The sequence below is a fragment of the Myxine glutinosa genome, chromosome 4 (assembly GCF_964187855.1).
Source record: "Myxine glutinosa chromosome 4, kmMyxGlut1.1, whole genome shotgun sequence".
NCBI classification, from domain to species: Eukaryota; Metazoa; Chordata; class Myxini; order Myxiniformes; family Myxinidae; genus Myxine; species Myxine glutinosa.
The window spans coordinates 64647381-64663127 of record NC_136264.1 but is presented as its reverse complement, the minus strand read 5'-3'; the positions used below and the strand labels follow the sequence as shown (position 1 = coordinate 64663127).

Here is a 15747-nt window from a genome sequence, read left to right as displayed (position 1 = left end):
AATGTGCAAAATAAAGAGATACTTCTGGAAAACGTACAGAAGTTTAACAGTACTGTCCGTGAATTGAGTTCGATATCAGTTTACATCACTTTCAAGGATCAATTTATTTGCTCCGAAATGTCAAATGTGGTTTTTGTTTCTTTTAAAGGTCACATTAACAAAATCTAGAATAATTTCAACATAATTCCAATGAAGTTTTGGTTCTAAGTCATCTTGAAAAGTAAGTTCAGCCCCACAAATAAAATATTCCATATTAAATGCCAAGTCTGTATGTTGAAAAAGTCAAAACTTTACATGGGGTGTACTTACTTTTTCACGTGACTGGATATATATATATATATATATATATATATATATATATATTGTATACCAAGTTATATTGTATACCATATATATATATATATTGTATACCAAGTTGAGGCTCGTATAAGAGCAATACAGAAAACACTAGATGAGCAATACAGAAAACACTAAAGGGAGCGGGAGACCAAAGGGGGAGAGAAAAAACACACAAACACAACAACAGTAGAGAACAGGGACATCGGTATATCTGTGGAAGGGAGAGGGCTGGGGGGCATGCGGTGGGATAAAACAAATGGACACTACTAGGAGTTTCAGGAAAGAAGTCGCAGTTTGAAAAAGGTGGATTTTGGGTGTATTAATGGGGGTAGAAAAGATCAAGGTTTTGGATGGGGGGAGATAAGAGATGGTAGCGAACAGCTGCTTTGAAGACCTTGAGGGAGGAGTCGGATTGAAGAGAGTGTGGGAGTTTGTTCCATATGCGGGAAGAAAGAGGAATGAAAGAGTGAAGGTGAGCAGAGAGTCTTGATTTTGGCAGTGTTACCAGAAGAGGGCTGCTGGCAGATCTTGTGCATCCTGCAGGAATAATATTTGGGGACAAGACCACAGACAGAGCAAGGGGGGCGGGGGGAGCTATGCCGGAGAGCTTGGCCGGAGAGGAGTCGGTAGAAGACAGACCACCAACCTGCCTGCGGTGAGAGAGTGATAGGCCATCAGAATCGGCTTCATCGTAGAAGATACTAATGATTCTAAAAGCCTTGGTTTCACAAGCGTGAAGCCAAGCTTGGTGTGAGGCAGGAGCACCTGCTCAGAGGGGAGAGCAGTACTCCATCAAACTGTGGATGAAAGCTTTGTATGTGGAGAGGAGCTCAGTGGTGCCAAGAAAGTACTTCGCACGACTGAGGATGACCAGTTGGCGACTGGCTTTGGAGGCTGGCTTCGAGATGTGGTTTTCCCAGGAAAGATCATGGGAGATAGTGAGACCCAAAAGCTTGAGATCAAAAGATGAATACGAGGCAAAAGTGCAGAAAGTAATCTTTTATTTCTTGGTGTTTCTATGTATATATGGTTTACCTTTGTGGAATAATATAACTTTTATGTTTAGTTATCGCTCCTCCCTCCCCCTCACCTCCCCGTCTCCCTTTTTAGGTAGGCATAAGCATTCGAACAGATAGATGACTGACAGGTGTTTCTTGTTGCAATGATCGTTCACACACAAAATTGCTGTGAATGTCAAGTCTTGGTATTAGCCTTTGCTTTTGCCTTTGGAGTTCATAACCATTTCGTTAAACCCGTAGTGTGTGCTGAGCCCCAGGCCTAACATGAGGGTGAAATCAAAAGGTTTCTCCTCTGACAATGAAAGGGTGGATCTGCTCCAGCAAAGCAAAACTCAGCACATCTATTGTTCCGCTTATACGTCACTTCCAGCAGGTGGCGCACATTTTTCCGAGCGGTGTATGAGTTGAAGCCATTACTCTCCTTTTCATTCTCCATACTATGCTAGGTATTTCTATAGAAGGGTAGATTTTCTTAGATTACAAGAATGCTTTGATCTAAAGAAAAGCCATTCGTATAATTAACCATGAGTGCTTTGTGTCACAACAGGTTGATTACCTTTTGAGAAGCCTCAAAACAGCCTTCGTTGACAGGTTACAGCTCGTCTCGTGGATGGATAATCACACAAGAGAAATCGCCAAGTTGAAGGCAAGGAGCACAAAAACAATCACAACAAATAGGTTGAGACCTCCAGCCAAAGGAAATACTTTATGGAAGTGAAGGACTTATTTTCACATTGTAGGAAACTGTTTTGCCTTACATGATAACCTGACTGTCAACAGGAATAATCTATATATAATGGAGCAAGTGTTTGTATGTATGTCTACTCTTCACCCATTGGTTGGACAGCTGACCTGACTCCACCCACAAATTTTACCTGAAATACTTAACCGACCCCAGAGGACCCAAAATAACCTCCCCTCTCCCCCCTCAACACCCCGAGGACCTACAAGACTGAGAAGACCCCGAGGACCCTAAATACCCCAAAACACCCCGAGGACTCAAAGGACCCAGAGGAACCAACAGACTGAAAAGACTGAAAAGACCCAAAAGACCCTGAAGACCCAAAAGCCCCCGAAGACCTAAAAGACCTTAAAGACTGAAAATATTCCAAAGACCCTTAACAACCCCAGAGACCCAGAAGACCCTTATAGACCCTGAAGACCCAAGAGAACCAAAATACCCTGAAGACCCTTAAATATCCAAAAGACCCAGAGGACCCAAAATACTCCAAAGACCCAAAAGACCCCGAAGCCCTAAAAAAAACCCTGAAGACTGAAAAGACCCAATGGACCCCAAAGACCCAAAATACCCCGAAGACCCAAGAGAACCAAAAGACCCTGAAGACCCAAAAATACCCTGAAGACCCAGAGGACTCAAAAGACCCAAAGACCCAAAATACTCCACTGACCCTTAAACACGCAAAAGACCCTGAAGACTCGAAATACCCAAAATATCCCAAAGACCCAAAATGTCAAAGACCCATGGATCCCAAAGACACAAAATACCCTGAAGACCCTTAAAGACCCTTAAAGACCCCAAAGATTCCTTAAAGTCCCAAAATACTCCAAAGAATGAAAAGACCCCAAAAACTAAAAAGACCCTGAAGACTAAAAAGACCCTAAAGACCCAAAAGACTGAAAAGACCCAGAAGACTCAAAAGACCCTGAAGACCCAAAAGACCCTTAAAGGGGAGCCCAAACACAATTTCTTTTTCTGAAAAACCATTGGCAATCATTAATCACGGTAAAATTTGAAGGGGATTTTTTTTATTTGCCAATCACAAAGTTATGAAAAAACCCGAGACTGTCGATTTTGATTGCCAGTGACGTCACATTGTGAACTCACCGTGATCCTGCCGGCGATGGTACATAGAGAAACAGCTCATTGCGAGCTTGGATTGCGATACTGATTGGGGATGATGAAGGGGGTTGGTGGGCGTGTCGGGTGGTCGTGGGGTATTGTTAGTTAGGGTGACGGTTGTGAAGAAGAAGACGGAGAGCAATAGATTGTGGTGAAGAAGAAGAAGAAGAAGAACACGTGTAGCATTCCTGACAGATATTGTGAAGAGAAGCATTTTCTTTTTCTCTAAAAAAAAAGATTTTAAATGCTTTTAAATGAATAAGTGTTTATATTTGATGAAGATTGTTTGAAGATATTTAGAAAAGAGGGATAAAAAAAGAAAATAATGCGAACAGGAAGTACCCAGGCAGAAGGAAATTCAAGTTGGATGAGATCACTGTGGTGTGGAAAAATTAAGTTATTTATTTATTTATTTTTGTTCTAACTATTTGAAGCGAGGAGGGGAAATAGGACAATGTTGAGGAGGTACAAGTAAGATATTTGTGAAGAAAGAAGCAAAATGAGGAATATGGAGACAGATTTTTCACACTTTCTCTCTGAGGAGAGGCCCATTTAGTCCTTGATCGTTACAAAATGAATTCAACAAATATAGTGTGGTGGACACGATGGCTCGCTGGCGCGATGACATCATTCCGCGCACCAAGAGGGTGTCGGCCACGCCCGAGGGGTAGGCGTGGCCTCGGTATATACACGGGGCTCACAGCCCCGAGCACGGCAGTGCTATAGTTTGATCCTTCGAATAAAGACGCTTTTGGTTACGTACGTTGTTGCTTCCTTTATTGGCAAGACAAGTCGTGCGCATAGCACCGCACTACATTGGTGACCTCCGACTAGTTCAGCCGACGCTGACCTACAGAACGCACCATGACAAGCAGCAACGCGGTAGCGGTGAAACTCCCTGTTTATGAGATATGGCCATGAGATATGGTTCATGCAGGCCGAAGCCCAGTTCCAGCTTCGAGGCATAACGGCGGATGAGACTCGCTATTTCCACGTCATCGCCGCCCTCGGGCCCGGCACAGCCGCCCGAGTCGTGTCCGTCCTGCGGAACCCACCGGCCGACCACAGGTACGAGGCGCTCAAGCGAACGGGCCGACCGTCTCCTGGACCTTCCCGACCTCGGCGACATGCGACCATCGGTCCGAATGGACCACATGCTGTCGCTACTGGGGGACAAAGCACCGGATTTTTTTATTCCGGGCGCTCTTTTTACGCCAGCTGCCGGCACAGGTATGCCTCGCGTTGGCCGGTTCCAAACTAAAGGAACCCCGCGCGCTGGCCGTCGAGGCCGACAAGTTTTTCGCGGCGTGTGACACGCGGGCGAGTTTCGGTGCGGCCGTCGCGGACCCTGGGGCTGATGCTGATGCACCACACCTCGTGGATCCCGAGGCTGATGCACACCTCGTGGCCGCCGCCACGCCCCGCCCACCACCACCGCGAAATACGCGGCCTCCGCCACACCCGCCACAAGCCTGGTGCCATTTCCACGCCAGGTTCGGCCACAAGGCAAAGAAGTGTTGCCCGCCGTGCTCGTTCGGCAAGTCGGGAAACGCCCGGGCCGACGCTCGATAGCGGCTTTGAGCGTCAGCCTTTCCGGCAGCCTTCTTTTTATAACGGACACCTTGTCCGGGCGCCGCTTCATATGCGACACAGGTGCACAGGTGAGCGTTATCCCTGCCTCTACGTCCGACAAGCGAACCGCGGGCCGGGGCCCCGCGTTGCTTGCAGCCAATGGAACACCCATACGCACGTTCTGGAAGCGCTGCCTCTCCCTGCGGTTTGGAGGGCAACGCTTCAAGTGGTCGTTCGTAACCGCCGGAGTGCCCATGGCATTGCTCGGTGCGGACTTCCTCTGTGCAAATGGGTTGTTGGTAGACGTGAAGAACAGACGCCTCGTCCAGGCCGAAAGGTTCAGCTCGCTTGCTTGCGCGCTGAGCAGCTCGTTGAGCGGCTCACTGAGCGGCTCACCGAGCAGCTCGCCAAGTGGCTTGCTGAGCGGTTCGGTCCCGGCGAGGTTGGTTTGTACGCTTCCGGCAGCGGATGAGTTCACCCGCCTCCTCGCCAGTTTCCCGGCCCTCACGCGGCCCACCTTCTTGGCGGTGGCCATGAAGCACGGTGTGGAACATCATATACCCACCGTCGGGCCACCGGTCTACGCCCGGCCCCGCCGCCTCGAACCGACGAAGCTCGCGATGGCGAGAGCAGAGTTCGCTACGCTGGAGCGGCTGGGCATCGTGCGGCGCTCCAAGAGTGCTTGGGCGTCGCCGCTACACATCGTGCCGAAGCCTGGCGGGGGATGGCGGCCGTGCGGGGACTACCACCGCCTCAACGATGCCACCACCCCCGACCGTTACCCGGTCCCCCACATCCAAGACTTTTCCGCCCGGTTGGCGAAAATGTCCTGCTTCTCTAAGGTGGACCTCATACGCGGTTACCACCAGGTCCCCGTCAGGCCAGAGAACATCCCGAAGACGGCCGTCATTACGCCATTCGGCCTCTTTGAGTTCCTTCGGATGCCCTTCGGTTTGAAGAATGCGGCTCAGGCGTTCCAACGTCTGATGGACAGTGTCTTGCGCGACCTGGATTTCGTCTATGTCTACCTGGACGACATCCTCGTCGCAAGCGCGTCCCGTGAAGAGCACCTCCGCCATCTCCGCGCGCTCTTCGAACGCCTGGGCCAGCATGGCCTGATCGTGAACCCTGCCAAGTGCCAGTTCGGCGTCGCCGAGATCGACTTTTTGGGGCACCACGTCACCAGGCACGGGGCCATGCCCTTACCAGCAAAGGTGGAGGCAGTCAAGGGGTTTCCACGCCCCCGCACGATCAGGGGGCTCCAGGAGTTACTGGGCATGGTGAACTTTTACCATCGGTTCCTGCCCCGCGTCGCCCAGCTCCTGCGCCCCCTGCACTAGGCCCACCGGGGGAAGCCTGGCAAAGGTGACGTCGTTTGGACCGAGCAGATGGACGTGGCGTTCGCGGGCACGAAGCTCGCCTTGGTTAACGCCACCATGCTCGTGCACCCGGCGCCCGATGCACCGATCGCCCTCACCACCGACGCGCCGGACTACGCGGTGGGCGCGGTGCACGAGCAATGGGTGCGTGGAGCTTGGCAACCGCTGGCATTTTTCAGCCGGCAGCTTCGCCCGCACGAACGCCGGTACAGTAGCTTCGACCGCGAGTTGCTCGGGCTTCACCTGGCGGTCAGGCACTTTCGCCATCTGCTCGAGGGCCGTTCGTTCACGGCCTTCGTCGACCACAAGCCCCTGGTCTTCGCGATGGCCAAGGTCGCCGAGCCGTGGTCGGCCCGGCAGCAGCGTCAACTCTCGGCCGTGTCCGAGTACACAATGGACATCCGGCACGTCGCGGGGAAGGACAACCCGGTGGCGGATTGCCTTTCCCGGTCCGTCGCCCATGCGGTCCACCTCGGCATCGACTATGCCCGGATGGCGGCGGACCAGACCACCGACCGCGACGTCCAGGCCTTGCGGACCGCCGTCACCGAGGTGCCGTTCGACGGAGCGGGCACGGCCCTCTTGTGCGACGTCTCCCTCGGGTGGCCTCGCCCCATCGTGCCCGCGGGCTGGCAGCGCCGGGTTTTTGACGCCATCCACGGCCTGTCCCACCCGGACACGAAGGCCTCCCAGAGGCTGGTCGCCGACAAGTTTGTCTGGCATGGCCTCCGGAAGGCCGTCCGCGGCTGGGCCAGGACATGCCTCGTGTGCCAGCGCGCGAAGGTGCACCGCCACACCCAGGCCCCATTGGCCCCGTTTACGGTGCCCGAACGTTGGTTCGACCACGTTCACGTGGACTTGGTGGGACCTCTGCCCCCCTCACGGGGTTTCACCCACGTCCTCACCATGGTGGACCGCACCACCCGGTGGCCGGAGGCCGTGCCTTTGGCGGCGACGATGGCGGCGGACATCGCGCAGGCGTTCATCGCCACCTGGGTTGCCCGGTTCGGCGCCCCCTCGGACATCTCGTCCGACCGCGGCCCCCAGTTCACCTCAGAGCTCTGGGGGGCGGTCGTGCGGGGGCTGCACCGTACCACGGCCTATCACCCCCAGGCCAACGGCCTGTGCAAGTGTTTCCACCGCTCCTTAAAGGCCGCGCTCCGGGCCACCCTCCGCGACGGCGGCTGGGTCGACAGGCTCCCCTGGGTCCTGCTGGGCCTCCGGACGGCGCCCAAGGACGACCTGCGCGCATCCGCGGCGGAGTTGGTCTTCGGACAACCGCTGCGGGTGCCGGGCGAGTTCCTCCCCGACTCCACGGCACCATGGTCCGCGGCGCAGCAGGGCTCCGCACTGCAGGAGACCGCCCATAGGTTCGCCCCGATGCCGATGGCGCACCACGGGCGCCCGCCAACGCACGTCGCCCCGGAGCTTCGCACGGCGGAGTACGTGTTCGTCCGACACGACGCCCACCGGACACCGCTGCGGCCCCCGTACGACGGGCCCTTCCGCGTGCTGGAGACCGGGGCGATGCACTTCGCCCTGGACATCGGCGGTACTCCTGACCGCGTTTCCGTGGACCGCCTCAAACCGGCCCACCTCGATGTGGACCACCCCCCGCCAGTGGCTCAGCCCCCGTGTCGGGCCCCCCCCCCCCCCCCGCACCGCCAAACCACGCCGCCCCCCGGCCCCGCACCCATCCCAGGGGCAGCCGGTGGCATCCCGGCATCCCAGACGCCGCCAGCCGCCAGAGGGCGCTTCGGCAGGGTCATCCGTTTGCCCCGCAAACTGACCCTTCAGGTGCGCGGGAATTCTGGGGGGGCGCGTGTGGCGGACACGATGGCTCGTTGGTGCGATAACATCATTCCGCGCACCATGAGGGTGTCGGCCACGCCCAAGGGGTAGGCGTGGCCTCGGGATATACACGGGGCTCACAGCCCCGAGCACGGCAGTGCTATAGTTTGATCCTTCGAATAAAGATGCTTTTGGTTACGTACGTTGTTGCTTCCTTTATTGGCAAGACAAGTCGTGCGCATAGCACCGCACTACAATAGCACAAACAAACTACGATCGAACATTAAATATTTTATGGGATATACCAGCAACACCTGAACGAAAATGTAACATAAAAACGCCACAAATCCAGTTTGGAAAACTTCGCTTTAATGAGGTGGACATTGCAGCAACAGATTCTATCATCAAGTGCCAAAATTCCCAAACCGGAAGTTGAAAGAGACCTTTATATGAGGAGCATTTCCATTGATGGGATATAGGGTACTGTCGGTGCTAGGCTACATGGCATGTATAGTAAGGGGGCATTTTATGAGATATTTCACAAATCTGTTAACTAAATTGTTACCAAAAAATTTCTTCACCAATATGTTTGTAAAGGTGTGTAATAACATGTGTTAAAATGTTGAAGTTCAACTCCCGTGGGAAACCCAGAAAAAAAGCTGTTGAATTCGGGTACCGAAAAATTATTTTCGAGAATTTTTATTTTTTTAAATCGGCCCTTAAGTAACTTATGAGGGGTCAAATAAGGGTTTTTCATGATTCTGAGTTGATTGTTAACATTTATATTTTCACTTTTACATTTACACACAAAGTAGCTTTTATTTCACATACATATATAATACTCAAGAGTTGGTGTTGATGGTGTTGAGGTCATTAGGGTCTCCTTCAATAACTGGGAGGAACTCGATCTGTGTGCTCTGCTTTGCATCATTAGCATGGATTCTCTTCATCCAGCCATTCCAGTTGGAGTGTGGGAACTCAGGATCGTTGGCTTTGATCACCCACCCCGCTGCCCAGAGTGTGTCACCTGGAGTGAGGAGTGGCTGATCATGAGCCAGGGAGGAGGAAAGCTCAGCGAGGGGGAGAAACATGATCGCGTTCGTTCCTATCTGTTTCCTGTTCGTAAATGGAATAATCTTTACTTCAGTTCCTCTCAGGATCTTAGCTTTGTCGAGTGCCTTCAACTTCACCCGGGGGAAAGCTGCTGTTGTCTGTGGATCTGGCAAAGGTGGTGCCGGAGAGGTGACTTCGATCCAACCCATTGAGTGAAAGGGAGTGTTTCCGTGAATAGAGACAATGTTTAAATCTATATTGTCTCCAACAAACTGAGTGACTGCATTGTTTGTTTCCCCAACCTCCATAAAGACCACCTGATCATTACTTGACAATTCACTTTCACTGGCTGGCACTTTGGCTGTCATCACTGATTGATCCTCAAGCGCAGCATCAACCGCAACCTCATCATTGATCTGTTCATCGGTTTCCTCCACAATGGTGTCAAGAGTGCCAGAAGTATCTGGAACATCATCTCCACTCCTACTATTAAGGAAGCAGTATTTGTAGTTTTGTGTCTCCGTGTAAGACTCAGTGTATCCCAGCCGGTGGAACTTGTTGAGCATCCATTTTGACCCAAATCTATGATCAAGTTGTATGGCAAGCCCCATTTGGTGTGGCAATACTCCAGACCGAGGTCGACAGGCCTTAATAAAATTCTGCCCCCAAACGGCAACTCTTTCGTCTGTCTTGACAATCGGTCTCAAGAACATCTGAAGGCTTGCAGGAACAAGTGTCAGCTGACTATCGATGTCAGTCATACTGTGTGTGGTGGGGTATGACTTTGGACCTAAATCAATCAAGGCAATATCATTGGATATGAACTTGAGTGCCGTCTTTATGATCTGAGTCTTCTCATCTCCATGGTCAAGATTAGCATGATGCACTCGCAGAATATTGTCGGTGCCATCTTTGAGACAGAGTACATCTGCCCTTCTTTCCTGTGTTGTGAAATACAAGGTGCCTTCTTATTTCTCTAGAAGTTTTATCTTTAGCCAATGCTTTGAATAAGAAAGGCTCTTCTCTGGTGACTGATCAAACTCCTGCAGCTTTTCATGGACTTGGTCCATGTTCATTACCCCATGCTCTAATTCTGAGTCTAACCATTCGCAGAATTCAATAAAAACTGCCTCTCGCTCCTCATCAATACTCCTCTGTCCTCTCTTCCTTTTTCCTTCCTCATCAGTCTTGGACAAACTGTCACCTCTCGCAAACATAAGTTTGCATCGCAAATGGTACAGTGTTTCTTCTGCTACCAAGTCGTTGATACCTTCCAGGCGTCCAGTGACTTCAGTGCCCCAGTCATCCCCGCGTCTCCGTGCTGTCTTCAGCAAGCTTGCCTTCAGTGTATCTGCAGTCAAATTATCTGGCACTCTGTATTTCTTTCTAGCTTGTGCTGGATTATTTTTGTTGAGCTGGGCTGGTTGGTTGCAAAGAATGCATACATCCTTATACAGGAGGTCAACTGACTGTGATCTTCTAGAACTGCAGCCAGTTGATGAACTGAACTCACAAGTAGTGCGTCTTCTCTTCAACTTTGATGACTCTTTCTCTGCCTTTGATGCTTGAGCTGACTTCTTGGTGGTTGCAACAAAGTTGTTGTACAGATCATTTTTACACTTCTGGTGGTACCTCAGTTTTCCTTCCTTTTGAGCCTCCTTCATACGTTCCACAACAGTAACATTTTCGACAGTTTCTGCTTGTTTCAATAAAGTTGAGTATCCCTTTGGAGTTGCCTGTATGAGCCTTTCAGCTGGTGTATCCGAGCGTGCACAGATGAAGCAATTGAGCACAGGTGGAGTAACGTCTTCATCCATATTGCTAGACTCCATGTCCTGCAAAGTAGAAAATGAGATATATTTAGAAATTATTTTTCCACAAAGGAGTGTCTGTGGTGAAATATAAATGTTAACAATCAACTCAGAATCATGAAAAACCCTTATTTGACCCCTCATAAGTTACTTAAGGGCCGATTAAAAAAAATAAAAATTCTCGAAAATAATTTTTCGGTACCCGAATTCAACAGCTTTTTTTCTGGGTTTCCCACGGGAGTTGACCTTCAACATTTTAACACATGTTATTACACACCTTTACAAACATATTGGTGAAGAAATTTTTTGGTAACAATTTAGTTAACAGATTTTCATATGTTTCCCTTACTAGTAGCTGGGGCCCAGTGACGGAGCAATGTGCAAGGCAGAGAGTTGTGTCAAAAGACGATTCTTTCAACAGGTCGATGATATTTTGTCACGTGGTCAAAGGTAATGCTTGCAGCATTATAATGAACTGTGATCGGTGTGAATGATCTACTATATATGAGAGATGTCTGTCTGTGTGTGTGTCTGTCTGTCTGTGTCACCATTTTTCTCAGAGATGGCTGAACGGATCTTCGTCAAACTTTCAGAGGTTCATCAGTGAGTGCCTGGGAGTGTTTTAGGCCAAAAAGAAAGAAACAAAAAGATCTTTAAAAAAAAAGAAGAAAAAGCTCGATAGTGCCTCAGCCTTTTTAAATGAATGACAGTTATATACAAGTACACATTCGCATAAATAAATACAAAACAATCACCAGACATTTGAATACAAATAAATCAAACAATTCTGGAAGTGTATGAAGTTGGTAGTACGGCTTCTTCTTCTTCCTGATCTGCATCACACTTAACTCAGAAACGTGATGAACACCACATTCACCCCATTCACCCACCAGCATATATATGAACCCCCTTCCTCTCCTGCCTCCCCCCGCCCCCCTACCTCCTCCCCTTCCCCGTTTCCCCCCTCTCCACCCTCCCCCTCCCCGCTCCCTCCCCCTTCCCCCCAACCCCCTTCTCCCCCCCCTCTCCTCCCCCTCTCCTCCCTCCTCTCCCCCCCTCCCCTCCCCTCCCCTTCCCCACCTCCCTCCCCTCTTCTCCCCCCATGCCCCCTCCGCTCCCCGTCCCCTCCCCTTCCAACCCTCGCTTCCCCCTCCCCTCCCCTTCCACCCCCTTCCCCCCCTCTCCTCCCCTTCCCCCCCTCTCCTCCCCTTCCCCCCTTCCCCCCCTCTCTCCCCCACCCCTCCCCTTAACCCCCTCCCTTCCCTCCTCCCCACTTCCCTCCTCCCCACTTCCCTCCTCCCCACTTCCCTCCTCCCCACTTCCCTCCTCCCATCTCCTCCCCTCCTCCCATCTCCTCCCCTCCTCCCCACTTCCCTCCTCCCATCTCCTCCCCTCCTCCCCTCCCCCCCTCCCCCGCCCGGCAACGCCGGGTACTTCTGCTAGTACTTGAGATATAACCAAACACAATGAATTTCTTTAGCCAAGAAATATGTCATTTCAATTTAACCTTCCATTTTCCACCCACTATTTATTTTTCCATTGCACAGTATTTATTTCCTACATAGTTGTTGGATATTTTTTGAGTAAAATTCCACTTGGTTGCTGCTCATTCGTTTACTACTGTTAATTTACAGACAAAGCAGTGTTTGGAGCTAATACCTGCAATTCCATTTTGTTTTCGTGTTTATTTATTGTTGCTTTGAATTCATCGACTTGCTTTGATCATTGCTTTGATCCTGCATTCTTGCATTTGCATAAAGAGAAGAAGTTGTTGTGAAAAATCTTTGCATTTTTTATATGCTCAACCTACCTTTGTGCTTGGCAGGCTGAAAATCTTTCTTACAAGCTTGGAGGAGAAAGGCAATATTTTGATCCAGGATGGTTGGATTCCTATTACGCAGATGTAAGAAATAGTTCATGAATTGAACCAATCCTGCTCTTTTTTTATGCTGTTATCAATAAATGCACTGTACTAACATGATACAGTATACCATTTAAATTGTGACATAACATTGAGGCCAAAAATCTTCTTTTTTTTAAGCCCATACATTCAATTCTGCAATTCACATACTGTATATCCCAATTATAGTTGTGATGGGTTTGGGTTGGAGGATCACGTTTCACTGCCATGTGTCCTGTCTGCCGGCATTGGTTGGTGGACGTTTAAGATCCCATGGTTTCCTTCGTGATGAGTAGGCAAGCTATCGCTGGCACCATGGCCAAATTCCAAAATCCTGCCCTAACCAGCAGAGGGCATCGCATCAGTGACACAGCCGTGCTCTCAGCTACCCCGTAGCTACGCTGCAGCCTTGTGCTGCACACACAAACAAACAAGAAGACAGCCATATGCCATTGCTGACGTAACATATATATATATATATATATATATATATATATTATATATATATATATATATATATATATATATATCTCGTAAACTTTCGTTTTCAGTGACGAGGGTGGTTGGCTCTTCATGACATTTCACTAAATACACAATTGCTGCCCTTCCTGCTCTAGTTTATCTCTTCACTTCTTAAAAGTGATCTGTATCTACTTGGACGAGTTGTCCAAAGTAAATGTAATTGCTGGTCCCTTCAATTTTGCAGTTGTCAATGTTGACTCTTCCTTTTTTGCAAAGCAATGTGCAAGAGTAAAAAAAGAAAAAATGCAACTCTTTCATTTTGTAATGTCTCGTTTACGTCCCCGTGCCACGACTGTTAAATACAACTCATGTGAGGAGCTGTAAATGCTGAAGTCGTCGTTTTGAGGATGGCCGACTCAAAGTCAATTTGGAGGCAATTGCTTGCGGAAGCTGGTCTATCCTATTCCGAGCGTAATATAACACACGATAGTTATCGGGATTTTTCACCCCAATTTGGATCCCACAGGGAGAAGCCAATGATGCCCAAACAAATGACACACGGTAGACAGATTGCGGAGTAGACACGCACAACTTATGACGTATAATTTTTTTGAAAGAAAAGACCTGGGCATGAGATACAATATCGGACAGATCCAGGACAAAGAGGGATGATAAAGAACAATGATTATAAAAAAATTAACGATTATAAATCCTGGCAGTCCCTGGATTCTGGACACAATGGGTTCTTGAAAATGTGTTTGTAAACTGGATGTCTGTAAGCTGGAACAATAAATCCCCTTTAAATACATATAATAAGTGATAAATTGGTTCCAAAACACAAATTAAACCCTATTTTTTTTTTACATAAACATGTTATTAAATGTACTTTAAAAAAAAAAGAGAATCCATTGGGAGTACATGGAATTTGTGAAGTGCATACGTGGCAAGTTGTAGGTGATGAAAAATGGGTTAGTAGGAATCAAAAGCGGGACCTGGATTTTATTAGATAATTATTAGAACCTGGATTTTTATTTATTTATTACACATGATCTAATGGTGAGGTGATAATGCATGCGGAATCCTGGAGGGTGGTGACGTGGCATTTGGTGAGGGAAAGCTCATGGCGTCCCAATACCTACAGTGATACCTTGCGTATCGGCTACAGGTCTATCAGTCTGTGTATCAATCCTTGCGAGTGAAATGGAAGTGAAACATTACGTTTTTAAAATTGATCACAACTTTCTTTCCAATATGGGTTTTGATGATACTAAGATGGTTCTGCGGGTTTTCAGAAACAAAGTGGGCCAAACCTGTGAAATGTGGTTCACTTAATTCCATCTATGCTGGTGTAAGGGACCACTGAGGGATAATGAGCTAGTTAGAGGGATTTATGGTGAAGCAGGGTCAGCACCACTGACTCTCGTGCCGGTAAGGAACCCCTGGGTGGAGAGAATGGCATGTGAAATGGCGGAAGAGTGTTGGAGTAAAGCCCGTGTAAATGAGATGTGAATTATGGTGTTAAGGGGTAATTAACTATCGAGGTCTAATTTCCTGCATTTAGCGCTCGGCTCGGATATGTTCAAAAAAGCCGTGTTCGTCTGAATGAATCGAATGTTCGAAAGACCGAAACATGGTTATAAAGTATATTGTCCGTCGGGCATCTGGAAGCCGGGGGATTACTAGTACTAGGAAACTACCCCTTCTGTGAGCCTGGATACACACTCACTTATGCACACATAGACAAACCAGGCAATGATTCTGAACCGCCATGTCATTGAGGGAACAGTTTGGAGATCAGAGCAGAATGCTGCAGAGCAAGACAGTACAAAGTAGAGCAGTATGGGGTAGTACCGAGATCGTGGCCCAGCAAATCATCCCCGACATGAGAAAAGCTCCACACCAGGGTGTTCGAAATTTAAAAGAACTCCGATATCAATGTACATCACCAGCGAAAGAGAGGGAGATTGCTCTCCTTGGGTGCTCATATAGATCCCCTCCCCTTCCCTCCTTTCCATCTCCTTCCCAACTCCTCTTGTCCCACATGTGAGAGGGCATGGCCTATGAGATGATGCCTGTACATAGCCAGCCCAATTAGGTGATGGCCCGCAGCTCTGGCCAATAATGACACACCTCCCTGCCAAGGGGTCCAGACAATAATACACCACATTATTACAACAATGGGAGGGTTGTACCAGAGACCCCACCCCAGGTGATATTGATGGCACTGGCAGTGAAATCACACCCCTACTCCAACGCCAGAGAGAGGGTGGGAGAAGGAAGTGAACTTGGTGCGCTCGGCAACCTCATAACAATTCCGCTCTTGGGATTCCTCCACCTTTCCTTGCCTGGCCCTTGCCAGTTCAGACAGGGAAGACAGATGACGTGACACCTTATCCTTGAACCTGGATAACTTATCTACAGCTTAGAACATTGCCTCCTTACACCATACAAAAACAGGACAACATAACCCAAAAATTCCCTTTTGCAGACAAAAATTAAGCTATCGCACGTGAGCACATGATCCATGCAAAAGCTTAACACTTTAATAAGTGACCTGTAC

The 15747-nt window shown here is 49.2% G+C and overlaps 1 protein-coding gene across 1 annotated transcript in view; it reads left to right on the top strand.

The window, feature by feature from the left end:
• The window catches only part of LOC137424714 (endothelin-converting enzyme 1), a 146629-nt gene that overhangs the window by 105237 nt on the left and 25645 nt on the right, over positions 1–15747 (top strand). The window contains exons 11-12 of the mRNA XM_078775811.1: positions 1906–2004; positions 12651–12728. Coding sequence (XP_078631937.1) covers positions 1906–2004; positions 12651–12728 — 177 coding nt within the window. The remainder of the gene's footprint in view (positions 1–1905; positions 2005–12650; positions 12729–15747) is intronic.